Source organism: Mauremys reevesii, linkage group 2, assembly GCF_016161935.1.
Source record: "Mauremys reevesii isolate NIE-2019 linkage group 2, ASM1616193v1, whole genome shotgun sequence".
Taxonomy (NCBI): domain Eukaryota; kingdom Metazoa; phylum Chordata; order Testudines; family Geoemydidae; genus Mauremys; species Mauremys reevesii.
In genome coordinates, this window is record NC_052624.1 from 214,280,268 (window position 1) to 214,306,414 (window position 26,147).

General features: G+C 40.7%; 1 protein-coding gene and 1 long non-coding RNA gene across 6 annotated transcripts in view; one reads left to right on the forward strand and one right to left on the reverse strand.

Moving 5' to 3' along the window:
* The window catches only part of NOL4 (nucleolar protein 4), a 333,499-nt gene that overhangs the window by 226,826 nt on the left and 80,526 nt on the right, over positions 1-26,147 (reverse strand). For 2 of the 5 annotated variants that reach the window (XM_039526513.1, XM_039526512.1), the window contains exon 1: positions 24,013-26,053. The exons of the other annotated variants lie outside the window; for them this stretch is intronic. In XM_039526513.1, coding sequence (XP_039382447.1) covers positions 24,013-24,279 — 267 coding nt within the window. In that variant the 5' untranslated portion in view covers positions 24,280-26,053. Of the gene's footprint in view, positions 1-24,012; positions 26,054-26,147 lie in introns of those variants that run through there. 5 annotated transcript variants of the gene reach the window in all.
* Positions 6,420-20,753, forward strand: LOC120398832. Its single transcript, XR_005594732.1, has 3 exons — positions 6,420-6,581; positions 12,070-12,156; positions 20,614-20,753. It is a non-coding gene; the product is annotated as an uncharacterized LOC120398832 (long non-coding RNA).

Consider the following 26,147-nt stretch of genomic DNA (forward strand, 5'->3'; position numbering starts at 1 on the left):
GTTAGCTCTGGCTCTCCACCAGGTCAGGTGCAGTCTGCACTGTGCAGAGGAAGAAAGAAAGGCCACTGTATGTGTGCCTACACTAGAGTAATGTGGGGGTTCACTCACAAACTTTAGTGTTAAAGGAGCAGTTACTTTAAATGCCATCTCTTGTAAACAAACATATGTGTATAAATAACCCCTTAGATTACTTAAAATGGAAAAAATTAAAAAATCCAATTTGTGTTCTCACTATTTATGCTCTTTGTTTACATATAACTGCCTTCTTCAGGAACTGACTCTTATTCTGTGTTTGTGCAGTGCTTAGCACAATGGGGCCTTGATCCTGACTGGGGTCGTTGGGTGCTACAGCAGTACAAAGTCTAGGGTTGCCACCTCTGAGATACAAAAAATGGAACACCCAGGATTACCCTGAACTCATAAAACTGCACAGCTAGCAGTGTGTACTGGGCACTTTCCTAGGAAAGCTACCGCAAAAGAGGGAGAATCCTGGAAAAACCTGAGTAGGTGGCAACTCTAATACAAACACAAATACACCTCTACCTCAATATAACACTGTCCTCAGGAGCCAAAAAAATCTTACCACGTTATAGGTGAAACCGCATTATATCAAACTTGATTTGCTTTGCGGAGCGCGCAGCCCCGCCCCCCCGGAGCGCTGCTTTACCGCATTATATCCCAATTTGTGTTATATCGGGTGGCATTATATTGGGATAGAGGTGTAATAGTAAAAATAATTTTGCATTTCTCTCAGCTTAGACAGTGGTAACATATTAAGTTAGTTTCAGTTTTGTTTACAGTTACTTTCTCTACCACATTATTAGTGATGTTTTGTTGTGGTATTTAAAAAACAAACAAACACCCACTTACCCACCCCCAACTGTGGACATGTTTCTATGTGTCTTAGGTTTTATAAAACCTTACTTTTTACAAAGTTAATTTTGGACCAAAATTTCATCTGACAGGCTCTCTTGATAGAAGTCAGGGCTGGTAACACAAGAGTCTGTGGAGAATGTACCGCAAGACCATCCTGCTAATACGAAGGGCTAGTATCATGGCTGTCCATGTCCACAGCTGCTGTCAAAACAGTCATTTTTCTGCCTTTCATAACAAACACAATACTCACACATCCAGAAATGCTCAGCAGCACTAGCATCTTTGGATGAGGTTAGCTACGTGAATGGAGCATGTGCAGCACCTACAGAACGTAAGGCTCTGAATGGCTAACGAAAACAGGTTATTTTTCTCATGAACCATACTTCCTACCCAAATCAGCTGCACTGACCAGGGAAATTTCAAGCCCTCTCTATGCTGGCTGGGGAAGTGTGGTTCAGTAGGAAAAATGCTAGCACATATTCACTGGTCAGTGTAGACTAGCCCTTCTTTACTTTGTTCTCCTGTGATGGATTATTGCAATATTGTAGTTTGGGCTTCAGTGCAGTGTCTTCAAAAGGAAAAGATATGGTTATTTCTCATCAAACAGAAACGACTTACAGGGCTGCCTTAAATGGGGGAGGAGGGAAGGAGGAGTATCTTAGAGGCTTGTTTGCTAGGGAGACAGCAGGAGCAGCCGCAGCTCTGTTATTAGTGTGTATGCATGAGTGTGTGTATATGTGTATGTGTCTGTGTTCCTGTTAGTGTGTGTATCTGTAAAATCAAATTCAGTTTGATTTAATAATACTTTATTCGTATGCCAAGCTGTTCAAATATTCCCAGGGCAAAAAAAATAGACACCCCCCCCCCTTAGGTATCTGTAAATGGCAGGTACAAACTGCTCAGGATGTGACGTTGTTCTGTGTCTAGGGTTTTATCCCATGTGTTCATTTGTCATCAGAGTTCATTCCTGATCCTGGTTTTGTACTTTTTTAATGGTGACTTCAAGTGATCTGCTGGCAGGTTACTACGCTGAACAGTTCCATCTGCAAAATCTGTCTCCCTGGGTCAGGGTTTGTTTGGGTTTTTTGTTTTTATTTAATTTAATTTGTGTTTGTTTTGTTTTCCCCTCAATGCTTTTTGATAAAAAATTTTATGATTCCTGATAATTTGTTGAAATATCTTTCCCAAACTTGCTCATATTTTGGATGTTGAAGTAGGAAGCATCACTCCATCTCTATTACATTGGTCGTTCAGACCCTCCTCTTTCAATTTGGACTGTTCCTTGTGTCTTCCTGTTTCTACTTCTAGTTTATGGTCACTAATTCAGTATTTGGTGAGGGTTTGCCTGAGCTGTGCACATTTCACTGTAGTGAGGTAGTCTGCTACCCTGACAGAGTGAGAAGGCTAGCCTGTTGTTGTCTATATATTTATTCTTCACAATGGTTTGTTACTGATGGTTTGAGTATTGTTCTAGCATCTTGAGCATTTTGTGTGAGGTTGTTTCTTTCACAGAGAGAGAATTATGCAGCCCAGAGAGTGGAAGTCTATACATCATACTTTCATTTAGGTTTAATGTTTGATCCTCTGAATCTTTGCAGTAGAGGGAGTGTTTGCTGCTTTGGTTGGGATGGCATCAGAATGGAATGTTTTTAGCAGTAGTTTTACTAGAGTGCTGTGTCTACCTAGTGGTTTCTTAATGTAATATAAGGCCCACGGAATTTTTTTCTTGTAATGCTTTTAAAGCAAACCTGAAGTTCACTGACATATCTAATATGAGGCCCAGGTATGTGTAACTTAAGGAGTGTTCAATTTTCACATCTCTGTTATAAAATTTCATTCTGTTTTGTTTAAAGCTTTTTCTGTTTTTTCCAGGTTAACCCTGGAGGGCCCATGTATTGCAGTAGGTTTCTAGCTGATGTAGGCTTCTTTGCAGACTTGTAGACTGTAGATCTTGTGTAGGAGACAGTATTTCAGGGCATCAGCCTACAGTAAACTTTTTATCTCTGAGTTGTTTAGTTGGAGTCCAAGGATTGGGGAGTTTTGCAAAGGGGTTAGTAGATCTTATGTTGGAAAGTGTTGCACTGAGATTACATCCCTGTTTTAACTTCTCCTTGCTTATGGTTTCTGTTTCCATGATAGTTATTTTTTATCCTATATATGATGGATTCATACATGGATTGAATTAAGTCATAAATTTTTCCATGATTTCTATTTTATACCAATTTACAGTTCAATCCTAGGTGCCAAAATTAGTCAAAAGCTCTGCACTGTCAACTTCAAGCATTTAAAAATCACGAGTAAGGTTCAAGCCCCAAAACATCATGTGATTTTAATAACATAATATATTTTAGTTTCCTTTTATTGCCTTCTGGTTTCTGAACCTTTGGGGTACAGTCAGGTCACATTTTCAAGCTTTACTTTGCAACCATAAGGGCTACACACCTTTTTTTCCCCCATGACATCTGAGATTTTCACATAATAACCTGCCTACAGGAGCTGGGGCTTTAAGAAAAACAGCATATATCATGAGACTCACAATAAGATCACTAGAGTTGGCAACAATTTATTTTAAAGCTATATTAAATCTGTAAAGAAAGCAGATCTCTTTCTGCTATTTTTTTCTGGGTGTCTTTAGAATAAATATACTGTGGGTTGGTTTTTGTTTTGTTTTTTTCTTCACAGAGGAAACCAATTTGATTTTCATAGATTGTGGTGTTATTGGTCTGGTATTTTATTATCATTTGGGGTCTCAGTTCTGCTCTATTGAAGACAATGGTAGTTTTCCAGCTGTCTTCAATAGCATAGAATCAGGCCCTTATTGAGGATGCTATAGAACAGTTTGCTGCACCTAACACAGAAACCTCTGTAGCTGTTGGGGTTAAGGACATCTGTGCCCACCCCCGCCTATCTCCTGGTCTGCCCCGGACAGTTGTGTGGGAAAAGGGAGTCAACTATGTGCTTACCTCCACTCAAGCAGAGCCAATCAAATTCCTACCTGCTCTCCCCAGGGCTCCTATAGCCCAGCAGGGAAGCAAGCAATAGAGCAGCCTGAGCAATTCTTTCCTTCTTCCCCTGTGCAATGCAGCAGGCAGCCAGCAGGGGAGCAACTGAACAGGTGAAGCAGAGAAGAGGAAGCAGCAGTTCAGAGCAGTGGCACTGGAATACTTTTAATAGTGGGGATGATGAAAGCCAGCCCCCTTACCTCTGTTCCCCCCCCCAAGCTGGGGCCAGAAGCAGGACAGTGTCTCCAGGAGGGGGACCTGGAGAGGGGTAAGGGGGCCGAGGCTGGGACCACAGCTGGGGGGTGGGGGAGGGGCCAGCAGCTGGGACCCCAGGCATGGGGCCAGCAGCCAGGACCCCAGGCGAGGGGCTGGCAGTGAAGCCCAAGTGCAGGGCCGAGAGCAGAGCCCACGTGTGATGCCGGCAGCCAGAAGCCCACATGCAGGCTGAGGAGCAGCAGAGCCCGGGCATGGGGCTGGCAGCCGGGATCCCTCCTGCAGGGCCAGGAGCGGAGCCCCACGTGAAACCTGCAGCACCCCCCACACTTCTAGTTCTCACGCCTATGATTCAGAGTGCTCTTTGCTCAAGACAGAGCTTGTCCTAGGGCTGCAGGTGGGAGGCAGTTGGGCAGACAATCCCCTTTCTCCTCCCCATGGTGACAGAACTGGTTCAAACTCATCAGGTTAAAAATTTCAGAACTCAGGGATCATATTTTCAAATTGTAACCAAATACAAGTTTTCTTTTTAACACTGTTGCCCTTGAGAGCCACAGTGTAGTGCCTTGAAAGCCACTGATTGGACACCAGGACTTTACAGCATTTACTTGCTGTTCCTTATAGCCACTGTGGCAGTGGGCAGGGCTATCTTTGCCTAGCCAGGTCTCCTGTGGTATGGTCATGTCATGGCATTCTGAATAAATCAGAGATTTAGGGCTTGTGTCCAAAGATCAAGGGCAGTCTTGTATCTTTCAGCTACTTATAGCACATGAGGTCATTTTCATAATTTTGTGAATAGTAATTTATGCCTAGAGTTGTGAAGAGCATCCAGAATATGGAAGTGAGAGTTTACTACATCACGTGTGTGTGTGTGTGTGTGTATTACTATATAATATGTATATATTATTTCTATAATATTGTTATCTGTCTTCTTACTATATTCAGGTTTGGTTATGCATGTTTCTACTACTATGGGCCCATTGCTAGTGATGGGGCTAGGACTGTATCTTGAATTGATGCTCTGGAGTTTTTCTGTGTAGGTGGTGATGTGGAGGAAGTCGCTGAAACCTTCTGTTGTCCAGTTCTGAGCCGAGTGGTCTTATTGGATCTAGGGTCAGGGCTACATCTTTAATTAGACTAACAATTATTCCTATTCCTATCCCTGCTTTGCCCAAGGGTACCTTGTCACACAGGTGATTTTTTTGTTGTCTGTGTCACTGTGCGTCAGTGTCAGCATATGTGTGTGAGTGTTAATGTATGTATGCCAGTTTTGCTATACAGCAACGTGTGTATCTGTCACTGCATGTGTAATATTGGGGAGAGTTATGTGTGCAGCAGTGTGAGTGTGATTGTCACTGCCTGTCAGTATGGGCGGTGTCATTGTCACGGTGCATGTCTGTATTGGTGCATGTTTGTGGCTGCAGCAGTGTGTGTGTGTGTGTGTGTATGTCAGTGTCACCCCATGTCAGTATTGCTGTGTGTGCGTGTCACTGTCTGTGTCAGTATTGGGGTTGTCACTGTCAGTAGCTGTAAGTGGTGTGTGTGTGTAAATATCAATGAATGAGTCAGTATTGGGAGGGTGTCATTGTTATTGTGTATGTCAGTGATAGGGTGTCAGCATCATTGGGTAGCAATGTGTTTTGGGGTGTGTGTGTGTGTGATTATGACTGTGTGTGTCAGTACTGGTGTGTGTATGTGTGTAGCAATGTGCATGGGTCAGTTCGACTGCGTGTCAGTGGGTGTCAATATGTGTTGGTGTGTGTGTGTTATGATGACTGTGTCAATACTGGTGTGTTGGGGTATCAGTGTCAGTCTATTGGGGGTGTCAATATTACTGCATAGCAGCATGTATTGGGGTATCAGTGTGTGTCAGTATTAGCGTGTCAGTGTCACTAGGTAACAATATGTGTTGGGGGGGTGTCGGTATCACTGGGTAACAGTATGTGTTGGGGTGCTAGTGTGTGTCAGTGTTAGGGTGTCAGTGTCACTCGGCAGCAGTATGTGTTGGGGTGTCAGTGTTAGGGTGTCAGTGTCACTTGGCAGCAATATGTGTTGGGGTGTCAGTGTGTCAGGGTTGGGATGTCATTGTCACTCGGCAGCAGCATGTGTTGGGGTGTCAGTGTTAGGGTGTCAGTGTCATTTGTAGCAGTATGTGTTAGGGTGTCAGTGTCATTTGTAGCAGTATGTGTTGGGGTGTCAGTGTCACTCGGCAGCAGCACGTGTTGGGGTGTCAGCGTGGGTGGGTGCCTTTCCATGGCCCTGCATCTCTCCAGGCTGCTGCCCATCCAGGTGCTGCTGCTGCTGCACACACAGTCTCCATGGGAACTCGAGTGGCCGCGGCTCGGTGGGGGGCGGGGAGGAGGAGGAGGATGCGCTCAGCCTGCTGCTGCAGCCGCTGCCAGGCCTGCCCCAGCTCCGCTCCCTGCGCTGCCCCCTCCCCGAGACTCCACCAATCCGGAGAGGCGCCTCCGAGCCCTGCCGGCGCTGGAGGTATTTCAGTGTTACTATAGGAACAGGAGGGGTGGGAGGCAGGGAGAGCCTCCTCCCCCCCCTTCCCCGCCCCATAGGGCCCTGAGTGCCAGTCCGGGCCCTGAATCAATTAACCCAGCAGCCCCCGTGGCGGAGGCGGGGGAGGCAGCCGCAGAGACGCAGCCAGAGCAGCATGGCCCCCGGCCCATCCTGTGTCTCGCTGCAGCCTGCGCAGCGGGGCTCCCGCTGGCCCAGCCCCAGCGGCGCACCCTGCAGCGGCGCGGACGGGGCGAGGAGCGCGGGGCTGCTCCTGTCCTCCCCCCGGGGGAGCGGGGCCTGGGGCACAGCTGCTGGGACGGGAAACCCTCGTGCCGCACGGAGCCCCTTGGGGCGGACTTTCCTGCCCTCCTTGTGCCAGGGCCACGGCTTCTCCCGCAGTGTTACCCCGGGGGAGGAGCCCCGTTCCCCTCTCTAGGGGAGCCTTGGTCAGCCCCACACAAAGGCCGGCGGCGTTACGCTGCTGCTCCCCTGATGTTACCAGGAGGCTCCCACTCCCCCTCCTTTGTTTTAAGGAGCGGCGCCCCCTGAGTGGGTGAGACCAACCTAGAGAAAACCACTAGACCAGCCAGGCAGGACATATGGCCCCTTTTTAAGCTGCCAGCGTTAAGCTCTTTGATTCACCCGGTCGTCTCTCTCTCCCAAGGTGTATGCTAAACACAGGGTGTGAGAGATCAGTTTCTAGGTTATTATCCGGCTGTTGAACGCACAGGCAGGGAGAGGTGCTTGTAGGGGACAAACGTTGTGTACTATGCAAGAGCTATCGTACAGGAACTATATTTTCAACAAGAAATCTAGACTACCTAGCTTAGGAAACCCTATAGCACTTATTTACCGTACCATATGGCTATAGGGGGAGGGGAGGGGAGGAAGAAATGTCTGCCAATTGCTAAACCAGTGGCAGATATATGTATTTCTCAGTTCATTCATTATATCCACAAGTCATAGTCACACACAACGAATGTTTCACAGGTAAGAAAAATAAAATTATTCCCATTAATTTCAATTGATAACTTAAGCATCATAGATATTTTTATGGGAATTTCAAGGGTTTTTCACCAATTAGGGTTGAGATTTTTTCCTCTTACTGCATGATCCAAACAAAGTTTGAATGGCTCCAGAACACACATCAGTATAACAAGTTAAGGTTTGTTCTTAATACCATGCTCAAAAGACAATAATTATAACACTCCCGTTTTTATTTTATACACACAAAATTAACCAGATTGAAATTTGGTAATTGTTCTTGAATCATGTTCCTACTTCTGTTAATATCTACGCAGATCTTATAGTCATTTAAAGAATTATATAGGATTTAGCTTTATTTTAAATGATAAAATGTTTATGCTTGTAAAGAAAAAACATGCAGCATATGACCTTAGAGCATAGTACTAAAATAAATTCAAAGGTGTATGTTAATACAAAATCAAACATGCAAAAAGTTAGAAAATTCAATTATGGTTCCCACAGCAACTACAGCTTGGCCACGGCACACACATGACAGATGCAATATTTTGGGGGCTGTACTGTTAAATATATGTTTTAATATGACTAAGTTAATGTTGCAGTAGTAATCTTAACCTTTGAATTTCCTGCAGAACTTCTCTCTTATTGCCAGTATTTCTTTAGTCTTATCTGGGTTCAACATTAGCCATCCAGGTGTAAATTTTGCATAAATTATTGAGAATGCTGGGAGACGGTGCTGTTTACATTTGACATAAAGAGATGGTGTTGCCTATATACTATTGATACTTTAGCCCATGTTGTTTCACCAGCTCTTCAAGTGGTTAAAAAATAGATGTTGAAGAACAGGAAGAGATAACTGATCCTTGCTGAATAATATGGGGGAGAGGAATAGTTGCCCATAATGATCTTCTGGTTCAGTTTGAGAGAGAGAACCTGAACCATTTAAAGGCATTCACTTTTGAGGTTTCTTTTCGGGATGGGCATATTTGGTATCCAGTGTCATAGGTACATCATGAGGAGTACAGATGTATTTTCTTTGTCTCTTGGCAGCAAGAGATCTTCTCCCTACTTTACAGAAGCCCTTAGTACATGGCCAGGGAAGGGAGCCACAACTGACTCAGCTGCATGCAGCAGAATCCTAATCTGCTTCCAAAGAGTTTCCAGGTGTGAATAGAATCACTGTAAAATGGCTCAAGCCCTCTGTGGTGTGGAAGCTGGGTGCACCTGAAAATCTGACCCTGTATATTCTTTAAAAAGTAATGAAAGTGCTGACAGTCAAATACTATTGTGGTAAAGTGTAGTATGAGCAAGTTACTGACGTGTATTACCACCTAGAATTTTTAGAAGTATTAGTGCCCAATCCTGCTTCTATTGAAATCAGTGGGATTTTGATATTGACTTCAGTAGGAACAGGATTGGGTCCTAAAACGGTAAATTTCAGATTACAATGGTATTGTTATTCAGTAATTCCTAAATTCAGTCATTCTGGCCTTGGAAATTTTATAAAATTTCCAACATGCAAATGATTTCAACTAAAATCAGCATATTTACTATATTTCCACTCTCATCATGTACAAAATTTTATTTAGATAAATAAGACAGATAAGTTATTGCTCCAGATGGTGGTGGGTGGATTGGACCTAATAGATTCTACAGTTAATTGATTTTTTTAAATTTTATTTTACAGTAGCCTAGATTTAGAAGCCCGCTTATAGATCTCCTCTCGTATGCAGCTTAGGCTGCATCTGGTTACTCACCAGAATAATATGCTTTCCAATCAAAGATCAAAAAATTAAAATGCAGGCAACTTAGTGGTTCAACTAACTAATGTTACACAAGTGTACTGATCCTACTCCCCATAAATGATACATACATTTGACTCTCAGCTCCTGCAGTTGGGCTGGAATGCAAAATTAGAAGCAGCAGGCCTCAAGGTCTGGAAGTACAGACAGTGTAAAGAAACAAAAATCTATGGCTTTTAGTAAATGACAGTCAGCGATTGCAAAGGCAGAAATGACCAGAATTGAAGAAGAAAATGGATAACACAACACATATCAAATGGATATTAATGCTATTATCTAACTGTATCTGAACATATTCCTAAACTACAAAGTGGTACGTAACCCTGTGTAACCTATCACTTAAATCACCTTCTGTACCAAGTCACTGCAGGACAAGTAATGTGACACCAATTTTTAAAAAGGCTCCAGAGATGATCCTGGCAATTACAGGCCCACAAGCCTAAGTTCTGTACCAAGCAAATTGGTTGAAACTACAGTAAAGATCAGAATTATTAGACACGTAGATGAACATGGTTGTTGGAGGAAGAGTCAATATGGCATTTGTAAAGGGAAATCATGCCTCATCATCCTATTAAAATTCTTTGAAGTCAACAAACATATGGACAAGGATGATCCAGTGGATACAGTGTTCTTGGACTTTCAGAAAGCCTTTGACAAGGTCCCTCACCAAAGGCTCTTAAGGCAAGTAAGCAGTCATAAGAGGGTAATAAAAAGGTAATAATTGGAGATATACCAATCTCCTAGAACTGGAAAGGACCTTGAAAGGTCATTGAGTCCAGCCCCCTGCCTTCACTATCAGGACCAATTTTTGCCCCAGATCCCTAAGCGGCCTCCTCAAGGATTGAACTCACAACCCTGGGTTTAGCAGGCAAACCACTGAGCTATCCCTCCCTCAAGAGAGGGAATGTCCTCTCTTGGATCAGTAACTGGTTAAAAGGCAGGAAACAAAGGGAAGGAATAAAATGGTCAGTTTTCAGAATGGAGAGAGGTAATGGACATCCCCTAGGTGTCCCCCAGGACTGGGACCAGTGCTGTTCAACATGTTCATAAATGATCCGGAAAGAGTTAAAACGGTGAGGTGGCAAAATTTTCAGATGATACAGAATTACTCACGATAGTGAAGTCCAAAACAGACTGCAAAGAGTTACAAAGGGATCTCACAAACCTGGGTGACTGGGCAACAAAATGGCAGATGAAATTCAATGTTGATAAAGGCAAAATAATTGGAAATATGTTGGAAAACATAATTCCAATTATAGATGCAACATGATGAGGTCAAAAGTAGCTGTTACCACTCAAGAAAGAGATCTTGGAGTCGTGAATAATTTTCTAAAAATATCTGCTCACTGTGCAATGGCAGTCAAAAAAGCGAAGAGAATGTTAGGAACCATTAGGAAAGTGATAGATAATAAGACAGAAAATATAATGCCACCATATAAACGCTTGGTACACCCACACCAGGAATACTGTTTGTATTTCTGGTAGCCCCATCTCAAAAAAGATATATTGGAAATGGAAACGGGCAAGAAAAATGAATGAAGGTACAGACTGGCTTCCATGTGAGGAGAGATTAAAAAGACTGGGACTGTTCAACTTGAAAAAGACAAGAGCAGATATGATTGAGGACCATAAAATCATGAATGGTATGGAGAAAGTGCATAAGGAAGTGTTATTTACCCCTTCACATAACACAAGAACCAGGGGTTACTCAATGAAATTAATAAGCACAGGTTTAAAACAAACAGAAGGAAGTACTTCTCCACAGAATTCACAGTCAATCTGTGGAACTCATTGCCTGGGGTTGTTGCGAAGGCCAAAACTACTGGGTTCAAAAAACAATTAGATAAGTTCATGTAGGATAGGTCCATCAATGATTATTGGCCAAGATGATCAGGGATGCAACCGAATGCTCTGGGTGTCCCTAGGCCTCAGACTGCCAGATGCTTGGACTGGACAACAGTTAATTGCCCTGTTCTGTTCATTTTCTTGAAGAATCTGGCATTGACCGCTGTCAGAAGACAGGAAACTGGACTAGATGGATCATTGGTCTGACCCAGTATGGTCATTCTTATGGTCTTAAAGTATACCTCATGTTTATATTCAGGTTTGCAATTTTGTGTAAAGAAAAAAAACATTTTGAGTATTACCAGCAAACACATTCTAGTTAGCTACGAATTTGCTGTGATGATGAGTGCTATGCTAATATATAAAATCAATAATACTGCATTGTTGAGTAATAAACTGTACTTAGAAATAAGATGTGGCAGCATTCATTGTTAGAAGGGCAAATTTCTGCAGAAACAAAACTTTAGTGAAAAATGGAAAACATAATTTTCCCCTCATTTTCCAAATATTTCCAGTGGTTAGGTAGTTGATAATTTGTGATTGCTCCATTTGCAGGTAGCATTGTATGTTGGGCTTCATAAACTCTGAGGCTAAAGACCAATAGCCCAAAATATGGAAAACTTCCTTACTTTTTACCTCATTTACTTTATAACTCATTATATTTAAATTACTATTATTCTGAATTTGGTACTGTTTGCCATTGGAGCTGCTGTTGCAAAAGCTGTGGAAAAGGGAGACTAGAAAACTTTTAAAATAAACAGAAAAAATGTGTGTGAAGAGAATGTTTAGTTGGAAAGGTGAGATTGGGAAGTAACTATGTTTCATGTGCTTCAATGCAGGTAAAGTTCAAAAGTCTAAAGCCAATGAACCATTCTTCAACCCAGACCCTCTCGAATAATCAGTGTGAGGATTTTCATAAATAAGAAGTAAGTATACACTTCACTGTGATTGGCTGAGACAATAACGGTCAAATATGTTATAAGCAAAGAATAAAGGCCATATTCAGGAGTGGTGTGAGCTACTGCAACTCAGTGAGGTCACTCTGAGGATTACATCAAAGCTAAATTCGCCTGTAAGTGTGCACTGAAATGAATGACATAAAATCAAACCCCTTTAACCATGTGGTACATACATTTATTAGACAATAGCCCCTCACATTGGAATATTTTATGGCAAGGTAAGTAGGGTAATTATAGTTCAATTAATCTTAAAAATATAAAATAAGGAATTTTATTTTAATAATCATGTTGACACCTTGCTTCACAATCCAATCTGCCACCAGCACTCATTGATATCAATGGACTTATGCATGGAGTAAGCATGATATACTAAGTAGGTGAACTTCACCCCCAGGCATAGGATCAGTACTTGGCCTATTCATCACTAAAGACCTACAAAAGACCTCAAAGTAGGGTGCATAATCTTTGTTCTATGAAGTTATTTATATGCTTGTGATGGCCCTCTCCCAGTGGTGAATTTCACCCCATGCAAATAAGGGTGACATAATTGGGCCCTTAGTAACAGTTTACCCAAATTATCTTCTTCCCCAACTTCTTACAGTTACAGTTCCTTAATTAGTCCATATGTCCTCCTCTGGCTTGCTCACTGCTCCTAGTAAGTGAGTTTCATTAAAAGATTAATGAGTTATTATAACCTAAACAAATACATTCCACTTTGTTTATTGCCTACTTTCAAACTGCAATGGATGGTGTTAGTTGTTAATTTGTTAAATGCTTATATAAAAAAGCACAGATGTCGCTAATATCACATCTCAATATTTATGAAAAAACAGTTTTCTATAAATATTAAAAGATCAGTAATTACCAATAGAATTATTTGATAAAATTCCCAGATAGATAAATAATTATCAGAAAATCTAACTTAATCTATTACAATTCTAGAAATTAAAAAAAAAACCTTCCTAATATTCATAAACATGAAGCTAGCTCACTATCTCCTGTTTAAGAACACATCTTCCCACTCTTTTTTGAAAATAGTCTCCATGGTTAAAGTAGACAGGGATGCAGCTAAAGTGGTATTTACAGTTGTATTACTTCATTATCACACTCCTGACCCTAAATCCAGGTGTATTCTTTGCAAAATTAGGATGTTCTGGAGAGAACAACATTGGTATTTGCTACACAGAAGAGCAGCTAGGGAGGAAAAATGTATACTTTATTTAGAGGTGGAAAACTTTGTTTTATATTTTTAAATGCACATTTAACTCCTTAAATGCCCATCATGAGCCAAAGTTATCTCTCAGTTACCCCAATCCAAACTGTCTGTAGCCAGTATGGTTGCACAGGTAAAAGCAACAGAAGAATTTGTCCCCATATATTTATTACAAGGACAAAACGGCAGAGTTATAGTCCCCAAATGAATTTGCATTATACATCTTGTTGAAACTCTGATGATTTTGGAAATGAGCATAACCTCTTGGTGTTGTTTGCCCCTACAGACTTATTTTGGGTTAGAACCTTGTTGGGAAATCCTAAATCCAGGCAAAAGGGGGTAAAAATATTTCTTGGAGTTCAGTCTGCCTTTCTCGGGGTTTTGCACTGGCACCTACCACCATAGTATGTGAGTGTAGGATCTGTTGATAGAAAGTGTGACAACTGAAGGGTTTGAATGTTTGCTCTGATTAGAATTCTTTTATACATATGGGAATACTGGCTGTAGAGTTTGTTGATCTACTTTTATAAAATGATAGAAAGCTACTAGAAGAGGATATGAAAAACTATCAGTTTCTCCAGTGAAGAGAGAATAGCATGAGGTTTGTACTTACTTTTCCCCCTATTGTATATATAAAAGTATAATGGATATGTCATATAAACGTACACCTACATCCCATATTTCCTTCAGAGACCTGGGTTATCTACCGCCATGGAAAAGACCCCACAATGCCTTCTAGAAATCATCTTTCATTTGAATGAGATAATTGTGTCTAGCGTTTGCCATTCTTTTCACAAACAATCTTGGTCTGGTTCCTGTCCTTTTCCTGTCATCTTAGTAATAATTAAATAGTATTTCAGCACCAACCAAATATGCAAAAAAAGTTTAGGTGGAAATAACATATATAACCATTAATCAGAGTTGGAGGAACATTTGCTTTGAAGGGGTGGTTGATCATAAACTTTTTGCCCGAGTCACTATCAATGTCACTGTGGATTGACCCATATAGGGTATTGCCAGAACGTTACAGCTAACACCTCTTTTCCTCCTCTAGATTAGTATCACTTCAGAAACAAATACATAGGAACTGCCATACTGGAACTGACCAGTGATCCATCTAGTCCTTGTTGCCATGGCAGCCTATACAACATGTTTCCAGAGAAAATAGTAAAATAAATCCCCAAACAAAACATAATATACCTGGGCAAAATTACACAGTACTATGCCATGGAATGATTTTATTCTCTAACCTCAGCCAATATCAGCATATGTACATGAAACCTACTAGCTGAGGATTAAACCTACTAGTAGAGATAAATCTGAAATGAAAGAATGATGGAGGTGGCCACCAGCATTCTGCAATGAGAAACCCAGACCACAAGAGAGGGAAATGGAAGGGTGCTGGGAGTTTGCAAGGAACTACAGGTTAGTTACAGATTTGTCTAATAGTCCTTCCTTTTGCCGATTCTACGGGTCAGAGTGTGGCTGACCCTGGTGGAGCTCATTGGGAGAGGACAGAAAAAGACACCTCCCTCTCTGCAATGTCAAGGACTGGTTCAGGTTAATGTTATCACTGATACTAGCATCCCAAAAGGAGGATGGGAGAAACAGGATGAAGGTGGGACCGTGACCTTGTCCTTTGCTCTGCCCCAATCAGCAGAGCAGAACTGGCACAAAGGGAGTGCAGGTTGCATCTCTCCAAAGAGTACTGGGAGCTGCCCCACTCCACTGTATTATCCGCAGTAGAAATTTTGATTGAGTCCGTCAGAATTCCTGCAGGAGCTGCAGTGCAGACTTTCTACCCAACTTCCAGAGATTTAAAGCTACAGTCTAGGCCTGTATTTGCTACTTTTTAATGTCAGTTGTCACATATTCCTGTCTGATGGAATAGCATCTGACTGGCCATCTCTACATTATTCACTACCTAATGTACTCTCATCATACTTTCTTTTAACCTTTTCCTTTCAAAATTATATAATTCTAGTCATTTTAATTTTTCCTCTTCCATGTCTTTAATTAGTTTTGTTGACTTCTCTTTTAATCTCTTCTATATCCCTTTAGAGAAGAGGTAACCAAATTGAACACATTATTAAAAGCAAGAGTATACCACTGAATTAATAAGCAGAATATGATTTTCATATTAGTCTCTATCTCCTTCTTAACACAGTCTAACAGCTTATTTTTTTACTCCTACTATGGATTAAGAAGATAGTTCCTAGATATTTTCCCTAAGAAGTTACACATAATCTAGCAACCTCAGGTGTGTCCAAAAACTTTAAATTGTTTCTTTCAATGATTAAAGGGCAATGACACACTATGTGAATTACCTTCCACTAGTCTAGAGTGAATTTCACCTGCCATATTTCTTATTTTTCTACTTTTTATGGTACTTCTTTTTTCTCCTCCCAGTGCTTCCTAGCTGACTAACCCAAATAATTTGCATGTCTGTTCCCCACCAAATGTTGACAACCTTGCTATTCACCTGTCTTCCAAATCATTATATATATTGAACTCCATTCTTACCATTATTAATCACTTCTCATGCTAAAAATTGCCATTTATTCCAATCCTTTGTTTCCCATATCTTAACCAGCATTTAGTCTTTAACAGGACTTTTTGTCTCTTATGCCATCATTACCAAGGATCCAGTCCTGCTCCCACGAAAGTCAATATCAGACTCATTTTGAGTTCAGTGGAAACAGACTCAGGCCCTAAGTTTCATCTTCTGAATTATTTTATAAAAAGACTTGACAGTCTAAAGTTTTATATACCAGGTCTGTATTGTGTTAACTCAAAGAATTCTAACAGGCTAGAGAAATATAATTAACCCTTGCAGAAGCCTTGCTGATTTATCTCAGTCATGTTATGTTCATCTAAGGACTTAACAACTCTGTAATGATTTTCTTACTGTTTCTTTTCTGGTATTGAAATACAGCTCACAGGTCTATCATTTCTATGAACATCCTTGCCACTTTTTTATAGATTTTTGGCCACCCCCCCAGTATCATAGCTGTTTTAATGGCAAATGATAAATGTTAATATTTTAATTACTTCATTCTTTAATTCTTCAGAACTCTTGGATTTGTACCAGTCCTGGTGATTTACTGTAATTTATCTTGAGTTGTCCCATCACCTCTTCTAATTATACCTCTATTTCTATCAGTGTCTCAGTTTCATTACCTATAAAGTGTAATCCGGGGATAGGTACTTCCTCATCATTTACAGTGGGGAAGACTTTGAATGAAATAATTTATTTTCAGTGAAACTTCTCATGCTCTTTGATTGCTCTTGCAATCTGGCAAAACCAGTGGCCCTATCACAGGCATGTTGCTCCTAATGTATTTAAATAATTGTTTAATTGTCAATTCAGGCCTAGAGAATACAAGTCACTTCTAAAAGTTTGATTTTCCACATACCACTGAAATGGCTGTTTTACCAAAAGAGCGACTTATAATTAAGTATCAGTTACTTGAGTTCTTTGTCTGTCTTGAGTTTAGACCTTACACGGTTTCATAGGCAATGTTGTGACAAGGATTTTGGCTAGCAGACATTGAGATTAACCACAACGCATATCTGGCTATGTTAGAAATTGTAGTCTGCAGTGAGAGTGATTCAAGTGTAAGTGGCCATATTCTCTGAATTTATTTATTTTAAAAAAGGAAGCCAAGGCGTGGTAGCATTGGTAGTCTGCTGCTAAATCTAAGAGTTTTAGGGAACAACAAGTTACAAAACTTTCAGACAGTGAATTTATTGATAAAATTCTTGCCTGACGTTTCCCAGTGGAGCTCATTTACAACCTCTCAAGTGAAAATGGTTGAATGAATTTCAGCCTAGTTTCAAGTAGGTCATTTAATAAAAATGACCAAAGTTCATATTGTACATTTATGTCTGGAAAAAAGTCTTTGCTTAAGGTGAACTCTGCTATAGATTAGATATATTTACTAAAATGTCCACTACAGATAGTCCCTTAAATTGATATGTATTCACAGGTACAAGTTAGTGGTTCAAATCTTACATTAAATTTAGGGGACTGTCTTTAGTCCTTATACATATATATCTCCAAATGGCAAGTTACTCAATTTACAAAACTTTGGATTAGGTGTTTAAAACCCTGTACTAATAGCCATAAAACTCACACTGAAATGAATGCGTAGGAAGTTGCCATTCATCAGACAAAGAAATGGTGACCTTTAACAAGGTCCCTTATATGTACAAGAATGCCCAACATCATTAATTCTGGCAAGTGTTCCTTGCCTATCTGGATATTTTATTTCAGTGTACCTGTTTAAAAGTGGTCTTTTAAAAGTAGTTTCTCATCTACTTAAATAGGGTAAAAAGTATTAGGTGGAAAAGGTGCAAGATCAGGTTCATTCTTGCCAGGAGAGAGTAGCACAAACTGCACAGGCATGTACCAACCTGGCCATCTGCCCTCCTTCAGGGACTTCACCAATCAGAGGCAGCTTTATCTTCTTCTGGCAGGTCCCTACGAGATTTGCAGAATCAATACATCCCTCAGCCACACTAGTTGTTCTGTCAATGCTGCCCATTTTGGGAGCTGTGTTGGCCTGCAAGCTACTCAGGAATGAAGTTTCTGTGGTGCCTGGTGCCACTGCATCCAACTTTCTGCTGCCAGGGGCTCTCTACCTATGTAAATCTGAGCTGTAGAATCAGGAGTTTCAGTGTTCTATTGATGTTTCCTTCTTTCCTGTTTCCTAATCTTTCTCCATATCTACCTCCTCAATTTTCTATTCACCATTTGTGCTGCTTCCTCTGCCAGCTAGCTCTTCTTTTTGCCTTCTGGCTATGCCAACTCTCATCAGCTGCCTCCTGCACTTTGGTCTAGGCTTAGTGCCCAAAGAACAGTGGAGAATCAAGTCCACTTTCTCCAATTTAATATTCCAAGCAAAGTTCCAAAAATTTGCATAAATTAAACTGGCAACTTATTTTTGGAACACTGCTTCTACAAGACATTTGCTGGAGAAAAATGGGAACCAAGAACTGTGTTACAGACTTGGACTTTCATGCCAGATGTTGGCTCTTTATTGGGCTGATTAATTTTTTATAAGGTCAGTGGGTGTCTGACTGTGTTGTGTGTATAAATATGTATAAAATGGAGATATCAGTAGTGACTTTTGGACAGATAAAGTTACACATACAGGAAGACTAAAATTCTTGTTTCATACTGAAGTGATTTAATTTGGTTTCTAAATTTGGCACACTATTCAAAGAACAACGGTATTTTGTATCTAATCTTAAAATAAAATAGTTTCTAATTTTACAGAGGAAACATTTACAGATGCTTTTATTTCAAAAATTTGCTCTGTTTTTCCTCACACTTCTTTGTATAGTTCTAGCTAAACAAACGCAGTTACCACAAACTCCAAAATATCACACACACAAACACACACAGACAGCATCTTAAATATATGCCACTTTTGATATTTTAATTTTTATGACATAGACATTCTCTTTATTCATGAAAACCTAATTGAGCTACATAAAAATAACCATCTGAACTCTTTAGTTCTATCAGCTGTGTCCATTTTCTGACACTACCTGTATGCCTTCCTGATTCCTCAGCTCCACTACTCACAGAAACCATTAGCAGACCAGGAAGCAAGCTGGGCAGCAGAGATATAGGGAGTGGGTAAGAGGAATGGGGAGCTGTGAAGGGCTGAGTAAAGATGTGGTTGTGAGGGGAAGGTGAATGAGCAAGAAATCGCAGGATATGAGGGGTTGAGTGGAGCTTTCGAGAAATGGGGAAGCATTTAGTAGGACTATGAACTACTGCACAGGTGTACTCTGGGATAAATTACAGCCAACCTTCAACATCACTGTCTTACTTACATTGTTTCACCTTTATGTGGTACTTACATATGTTATATTTTAGTAGTTCATTAGGATATAGCACTACCAACATATATTTTCCAAACTCTTTTGTTCACCTTTAATACTAACTGCTACAAAAATAAAGAGAAAAATATTGACATGACACTGCACACTTTTAGATTGCCATAACGTGTCTCACAAGATGAAAATAACTGAAAATACTTAGTAACAATGTCACCCTCTCTTTTAACATATACACTATTTTTAATGTATTTCTTGTATATTAGTATTCATAACCAAAACTGCATCCATCAAATTATAAGATCAGGAAATGACTCCATGAATAGATAAATGAGGATACAGACTGGTCTATTGAACCCAATAAACCTTAATTTTTAAGCCCCCGATCTTGTAATCAGATCCATTAGTGCAGACCCTTAGCCTGTTTGGAGCTCCATTATTCCTCTAAGGCATATCTTCCTGTAGGGTCAGGATCTAAGGATCTAACTAAAGCCAACATATTTTCGTTTTTGAATGAAGGTTGGTTTTATGTTCCCAAGTGGGAAAAGCATAAAAGAAAATATGGGAAAATGCATACGGAAGGCAAGACTTGATTTCAGTTATTCAATAACTCCATTGCAGTCAGTGGAGTTACTCCAGATTTACACTATCAGAATCTAGCCCTTGAGCTTCTGTCCCTGTAGATTTCTGTACAAAGTATGTTCTGTACATTGAGGCATAGCTTACAATCCATTTGTAGGCAGAATTTCTTATTTAAATGGGGAGTTCTGCTTAAAATCTGATGGTATTTATTGGCGCATTATTTGTTAGCTTATTTTTTTATCAGTTTCTAAATCTGGGAAGATTTTAGGAACCATATTTTTGCCCAGGAATAACACAAACCAAGAAAAATAATACTGATAATTAATTAATTATTATTTTGTTCTCTAGTTTTTAATCAGGCAACAATTATTATTTTGTTCTCTAGTTTTTAATCAGGCAACAATTTCAGCAAAGTGGATAGACAGAGAACACAAGGAAACCAATCATAACAGTCATTTATAGAGTTTAAAAAGATATTACACTAGTAATATTAGTTCTACACATTCATAAGTGATTGTGGGTACCAACCATTAAAAGTTTATATTAATTATTGTCAGCCATTTGGCATATTTCTCAATTTAATACTTTTATGTAATGCCTTTAAGTTAGGCATCATTTCACTGTTCTCATAAAGTGCAGCTTGGGCTTAATGAAAAAGAATGTATGACAATAACAATAACAATGTGAAAAGTAGCAGAAGTAAGATGTTCGCTGGACTGTGTATTCAAATACTTCACTGTGTGTTGTCCCACTCTGGACCTAAAATGGCTGTTTTGCAGGATGTTGTTGCTTGGTGACCAAAAGTGCATCTCCTAGACCACAGAGGGATGTGAACATTCAGAGACTGATTTGTTCCTGTTGCTCGAGGAGACCAGGCCAGTAAAATTGAAGAAGCCTACAATAAACTATCTAAATATCTCGCTTGCTTGCATATTTAAGTTGATTTTTAAAACAGGCTTGTGATTTTGGGATGCTCACCAAACAAGCAATGGGAAAAATGCAACAAAACCTAGCAAGTCACTGCCCATGAAATACAAAAAGTAGACCAAGCCTCAGCTGCTCTAAGCCTGCAAGATACCCTTGCTTCAATTAAGTCTGTGTGGTATGTCTAGTCTCTTCCGGTACAACCTCCCAGTTGCTATCAGTCTCTCTTTCTTTCATTAGAATCAAGTAGTTAATTAGCCCCAGTCTGTCCTCTCCCCTTCTCTCTTTCCCTTTAACGCAGCAGTAATGATGTCTAATTACCAGCAGCAGTGGATTACAGCACCATCAGGAGCAAATCTCTGTAGCTGACAGCAACAAACCTTAGAGCTTCAAGGAGAGAATAATTCCAAACAACATAGTTGCATATTATTTGCTTATTTTTGACCAGTTTATGACTCTGAAGTTAAAATTGTAACTTCATCTAAGAGAGAGTGCTTGTGCTCACCAGAATTACCATTGATGATTAATTGTACATTAATTACTTTTACCTATTGAGAGATCAAGTGATGGAGAAAGTTTTTACTCTTTTAGGCTTTGATACTGTTTGTGGCTGTTTCTGTGGGCAGGATGAGCTCAAATTTCTGTGACAACAGCAAGACAAAAATGGCATAAGTAAAAACTAAACAATAGGGCTAGTTCTGAATTATCAGAAATGAATAAACTCTTCAGGAGTTAGTGTGGATTTCACTAAATGAATGAAAGGGTGGGCTTTTGAGAGCTAAACAACAATAACTTGTAAGGGTGCCACCTGAAAACATCAGCTTACTCCTATATAAAACATAATTTTGAGGTATAGAGTGAAATCCTAGCACCATTTAAGTCAATGGGAGTTTTGTCATTAACTTTAATGGGTCCAGGATTTCACCCATAATATATAAAACAATTCCTTTTGGAGCATTCAGCATTTGGTACTCTTTGGCATATAGTAACATATCAGACAAATAGATGCCACTCTACAGATCTGCTTAAAGAATGCTACTTCCCCTTGTGAATGGAGTATGAAATTGATTGCATGTGTTTAAATGGGGGATGACATTTGTTTTTAGTAACTGATCATTCGTATCTGAATGCTATGCATACTCTTTTCTTGTTTATACTGTGAAACAAAATTTGGAACCAAACACTTAGGCAAATGGAAGTCAGTGGATGTTTTACCTGAGCAAAGACTGCAGGATCTGTTACTTTACATTGAATTATTAAACATAAAATATTATGTAGAAATACTTCAAATTTGTATGGCTGTATTATAATAGCTTTCTTGTCCTGCTTTTGTTATGGTGCCTGGTTGGTTGTTATAATATTTATCTATCTATTGAGAGAGAGAGATACACAAATATTCATAGGATTCCAAATGCAAGCAGAAGAATTAAGACCAACATTTAAGTAAAATCTCCTAACAGATAAACACATCAAGAAAGGTTCTAGACACAGGGACCGGAAAAAATCAAGAACAACAAAAAGCGGGGAGGAAATCCAAACCCTCCTGGCCTAGTAAAGATGCCAGACAATGTACAAGTTGGTGACATAAAGAAGTGTTGTTTTTTGAAAGGTCCAGAATAGCTCTACCTTTTACTAAATCTTGAAAAAAATAAAGTTAGCCTTTTTATTCGGACTGTTCATTGATTGAATTTTGACCCAAAATAAGGAATTTGCTTGCAGTTCTGAACTTGTTTTGAAAAGTAAACCCATAAGAAATAAAAGATCTTTCATGCAAGACACTTAAAAAAACACTGGAAGAATAAAATAAATCATCCTAGAATAGACTTCTATTTGAGATAATTTTTCCTTTGTTCTATGCTTGATTTTCAATTTCCATCCCAAAATATAGTTGATCTACAGAAAATCTCAGGATCAAATATTAATAATCTGCTGTTTAACTCTAGAAAAGTCACATGCCATTCTCCATGTAAAGCTTGGACCTATAGGCAGACCTAGAACCCTCTGTGAATAGAAGAGGTAAGGAGGGAACATAAACATTGCTCAGAACATTCTCTCTTGCTTGCCTTTTAACTCCTTTACAAAATTAATTCCACATCTATACTACCTGTCAACAGTTACTTTGATGATTAGAAAGAGGACAAATATAAACGAGCACCCCAAATGCCTTGATGTATTAATACATAGAAGAAGATACTTCTACAGAATCTCCAGATTTTCCCCAGCAACACATGTTGTAATTAAACCTAGAATACTTTTTCAAGAATCCTTCTGTATTATGCCATCCAGGAGCATATTCATTAGACCAGGATGAGATTTCAATGCAAAAGAAAATATTGTTTATCAAACCAAAATGCCAAAGCAGAGATAAAAGATTGCCTGTGTTTCCATCTTTAGATCCCCAAATAAGGAATCTAGATTCCCTGAGGTAGTTTAGAGGGGGGTAAATGATATATTAAAGAGTTCAATATGCAAACCTACTTGTAGCCAATAGTTCCCATCTTCTTAAATAGGAAATTCTGTAGCTCTTGCCACCACCAAGCATAATAGCTGCGCCGCTGTTAGAACTGCGTCTAGCTATTCAGATTCAGATCCTGGGAAGGCTGGTGCTACTACTGGATGGCATCAATTGAGTTTAAGCTTTATAGCTGTGAGACTTGAGCAATCCCAGAAAGAGAAACAAAATCTACCATTTGGTCATGTGGAAACCTCTCTCTCTCTCTCTCTCTCTTTGTTGATCATCCTCTCCTCGCCTCCTTTAATAAAATAGCAACGCTCCAGAGTCATCAAGGCATATCCCTGCTGCTCTGTGTCTCAGGGGCTGTGGTCTAACAATAAAAAAACCCGATATCCTGGGGAAGCCCCCAAATAAACGACCGGCGCCACATTTGGCTTTGTGCCAGTAAGGATACACCGTGCTCTATCGATCGCAATAGTATATTATGAAAATGTGCCGCTGTAAACGTAATCGTGTGGCCTTTATACAATGGCAAGACGCGACAGACACCACACAGCTAAGGGGCCGGGACAATAGCCCACCCCAAAATAACAGCATAGAGGAAGAGGGGGCAGTGGGGTGCATGATCCCTTTAAATAAAAAGGACCACAAAGCCCTAACCTGTGCATAATGTGACATGCAAATACAACATGGTGATGACTTAGGGGGAAAGAGAGAAACGGGCCAACTGTGGCTGTCCTCTCTCCCACTATAGGCTGCATTCGTCGACATATAACAAGGAAGACAATTCTCTACTAACCGTGGTTTTGACTGGCACGTACAGCACTTGCTTCCCTCTTCCACCAGCACCATTGACCTCGTCCGCATTGCCGAGCTGGAAGCCTTTAGATTTGACCCAGAATTTAAATTTGGCATTATCCGTGGAGCTCGATTCGGAGCCGTTCAAGAGCTGGACGATCCGGTCGTATTTTTTACGGGTCACCGTCTTGGTTTTCCCCGAGTCCCCGTAAGTCCTGAGACACCAGTCCTGAAACTGGCGGTACATGTCCCGGTCGCTGCTCTCCATAATCTCCTACGAGATACCACACACACTACAAAACGGGCCGTGCCTGGATCTTCCAAACGTACTTTGCACCTGTTCGCCTAGTGCTCATGAAAAATGCATCCACCACCAAGATGGACTGAGAGGAGGTCCCGGTGCGAGCAGATCCCAGCTGATTTTTTGTTGTTGTTGGGGGCAGGGGGGATGGGTAGGGGGCTAGCGATCAATTCAATAGTGTAGCAATGCTCTTGCTCATTTTTTTAACTGTGCCGGATCACAGAAGGCAAACGGGTCTCGTAGAGGCTTCTCTTATCCTTCTACTGTACGTGATCGCTCTCCAATATTGTGCAAGGCAGGACTATCCCAATGTCTCCAGTAGCGTCTACCCAGAGGGGTTTGATTTATAAATAATTAAAATCCTATCCCTTGGCTTAACAAAAAGAGAAAATAGAATATTGACTCGTATTCTTCTCTCATGCATCAGCTCCACCCGGCTGCACCGGGGATGGTGCAGGTGAAAAAACACCCTCTACCCCAGCCAACCCTCGTTGCTTTTTCAAAGGGTTTTCTGTGTCTGTCCTGGAGGACCGTGCCTCTCCTAAAGCAGCCTCTGTGCAGGATGGAGGAAACACTGAAGGGCAAATTGGTCTCTGTTCCCTGGCAGTTTTTGCCTTCAGATTTCTCTGCTTTGGGCGTTAAAGTACGGGAAAGAAAGAAAGTTCTTACCTGTTATTTTCCTTCCTAACAAATCCCATCCACATTTTTTATATTTTTATTTTTTAAAACGGTCTGTGAAAATTTCACTTGCTCCTACTCAGTCCCATTGAATTTCAGATGCCCTAATAGGAATTCTGATTTGTTTATTTAAAATCCCAGCAGATGGAGGAAAAATATGTACAAGATATGATCAGATATTAGACCAAAGGAGAGAGATCAGTCCCAGGAGGATGTTGGTAAAGAAAAGAAGACGGCTGTCGGTTGGTCTGCCAGTTTAATAATGGTGCTCACACATGTAGGACTCCTCTGGTCTGGGGTTTCCTTGCTAAACTGGCTACAAGGCATTCAAGTAAGTTTGCGTACGGATGCTTAATAGAACCCCCTTATTTTGTTAAGGGATCGATTTTTTTCTCCCTTTGGCTTTGCCACAGTTTCAAGTCACCCCTGAGATTTCTGATCTCTCTCTTTTCCTCTACCACGTAATGAAGGACACCCCCTTCTCTGGTGAAAGTAGCCAAATTGTTAGCTCCTCTTGACGATCTTCCAAGGCAAATGCAGACTGCAGCTCCTCCATTCAATACCTATTTCCAGTCATTAAAAGGAACCGGGGAAGGGGAGTTCCCATCCTCCTCTCCCAGCGTCTGCAAGATCCCCTGTCTTAGACACACACACACACACTCCCACTCTCTGTCTCTGTGTGCTTCAACCCGTCCTGCTCCTGTTCAGCTCCTCTGCTAAACGGGCTGCCAGACAAGTGCACACACATTCCTGGTCCGTTTCACAGCCAGCATTTCCCCCTTTTTATATACGTATATATATTTGTTCTCCTCTGGTCTCCAGAACGAAAGCAAAGTGAAACGCCTCGGCCCCCTGGCGCACCGTGGAGCAGCCTTGTCCCAGGCAGGCACTTGCAAAATGGTCAGCCCCTCCTCCTCTTCCTCCTCCTCCTCCCAGGCTCGCTCTGTTCAGTGGCTCTATTGGAAGGTCTCGCGGCGGCTGGAGCCGGGACTGACAGCAGCAGCACAGGCTGAGGGAGAGCAAAGCTCCACACTAAACCGCTCTCCCCCACCCCGTCGCCCGCGCGCTGATTGGCCAGCGGGACAAAAGTTTCTGTGGAGACGGCTGAGCGGCTACGTGACGGACAGAATTGTCCCATTTAGGGATCCCGGGCAGTG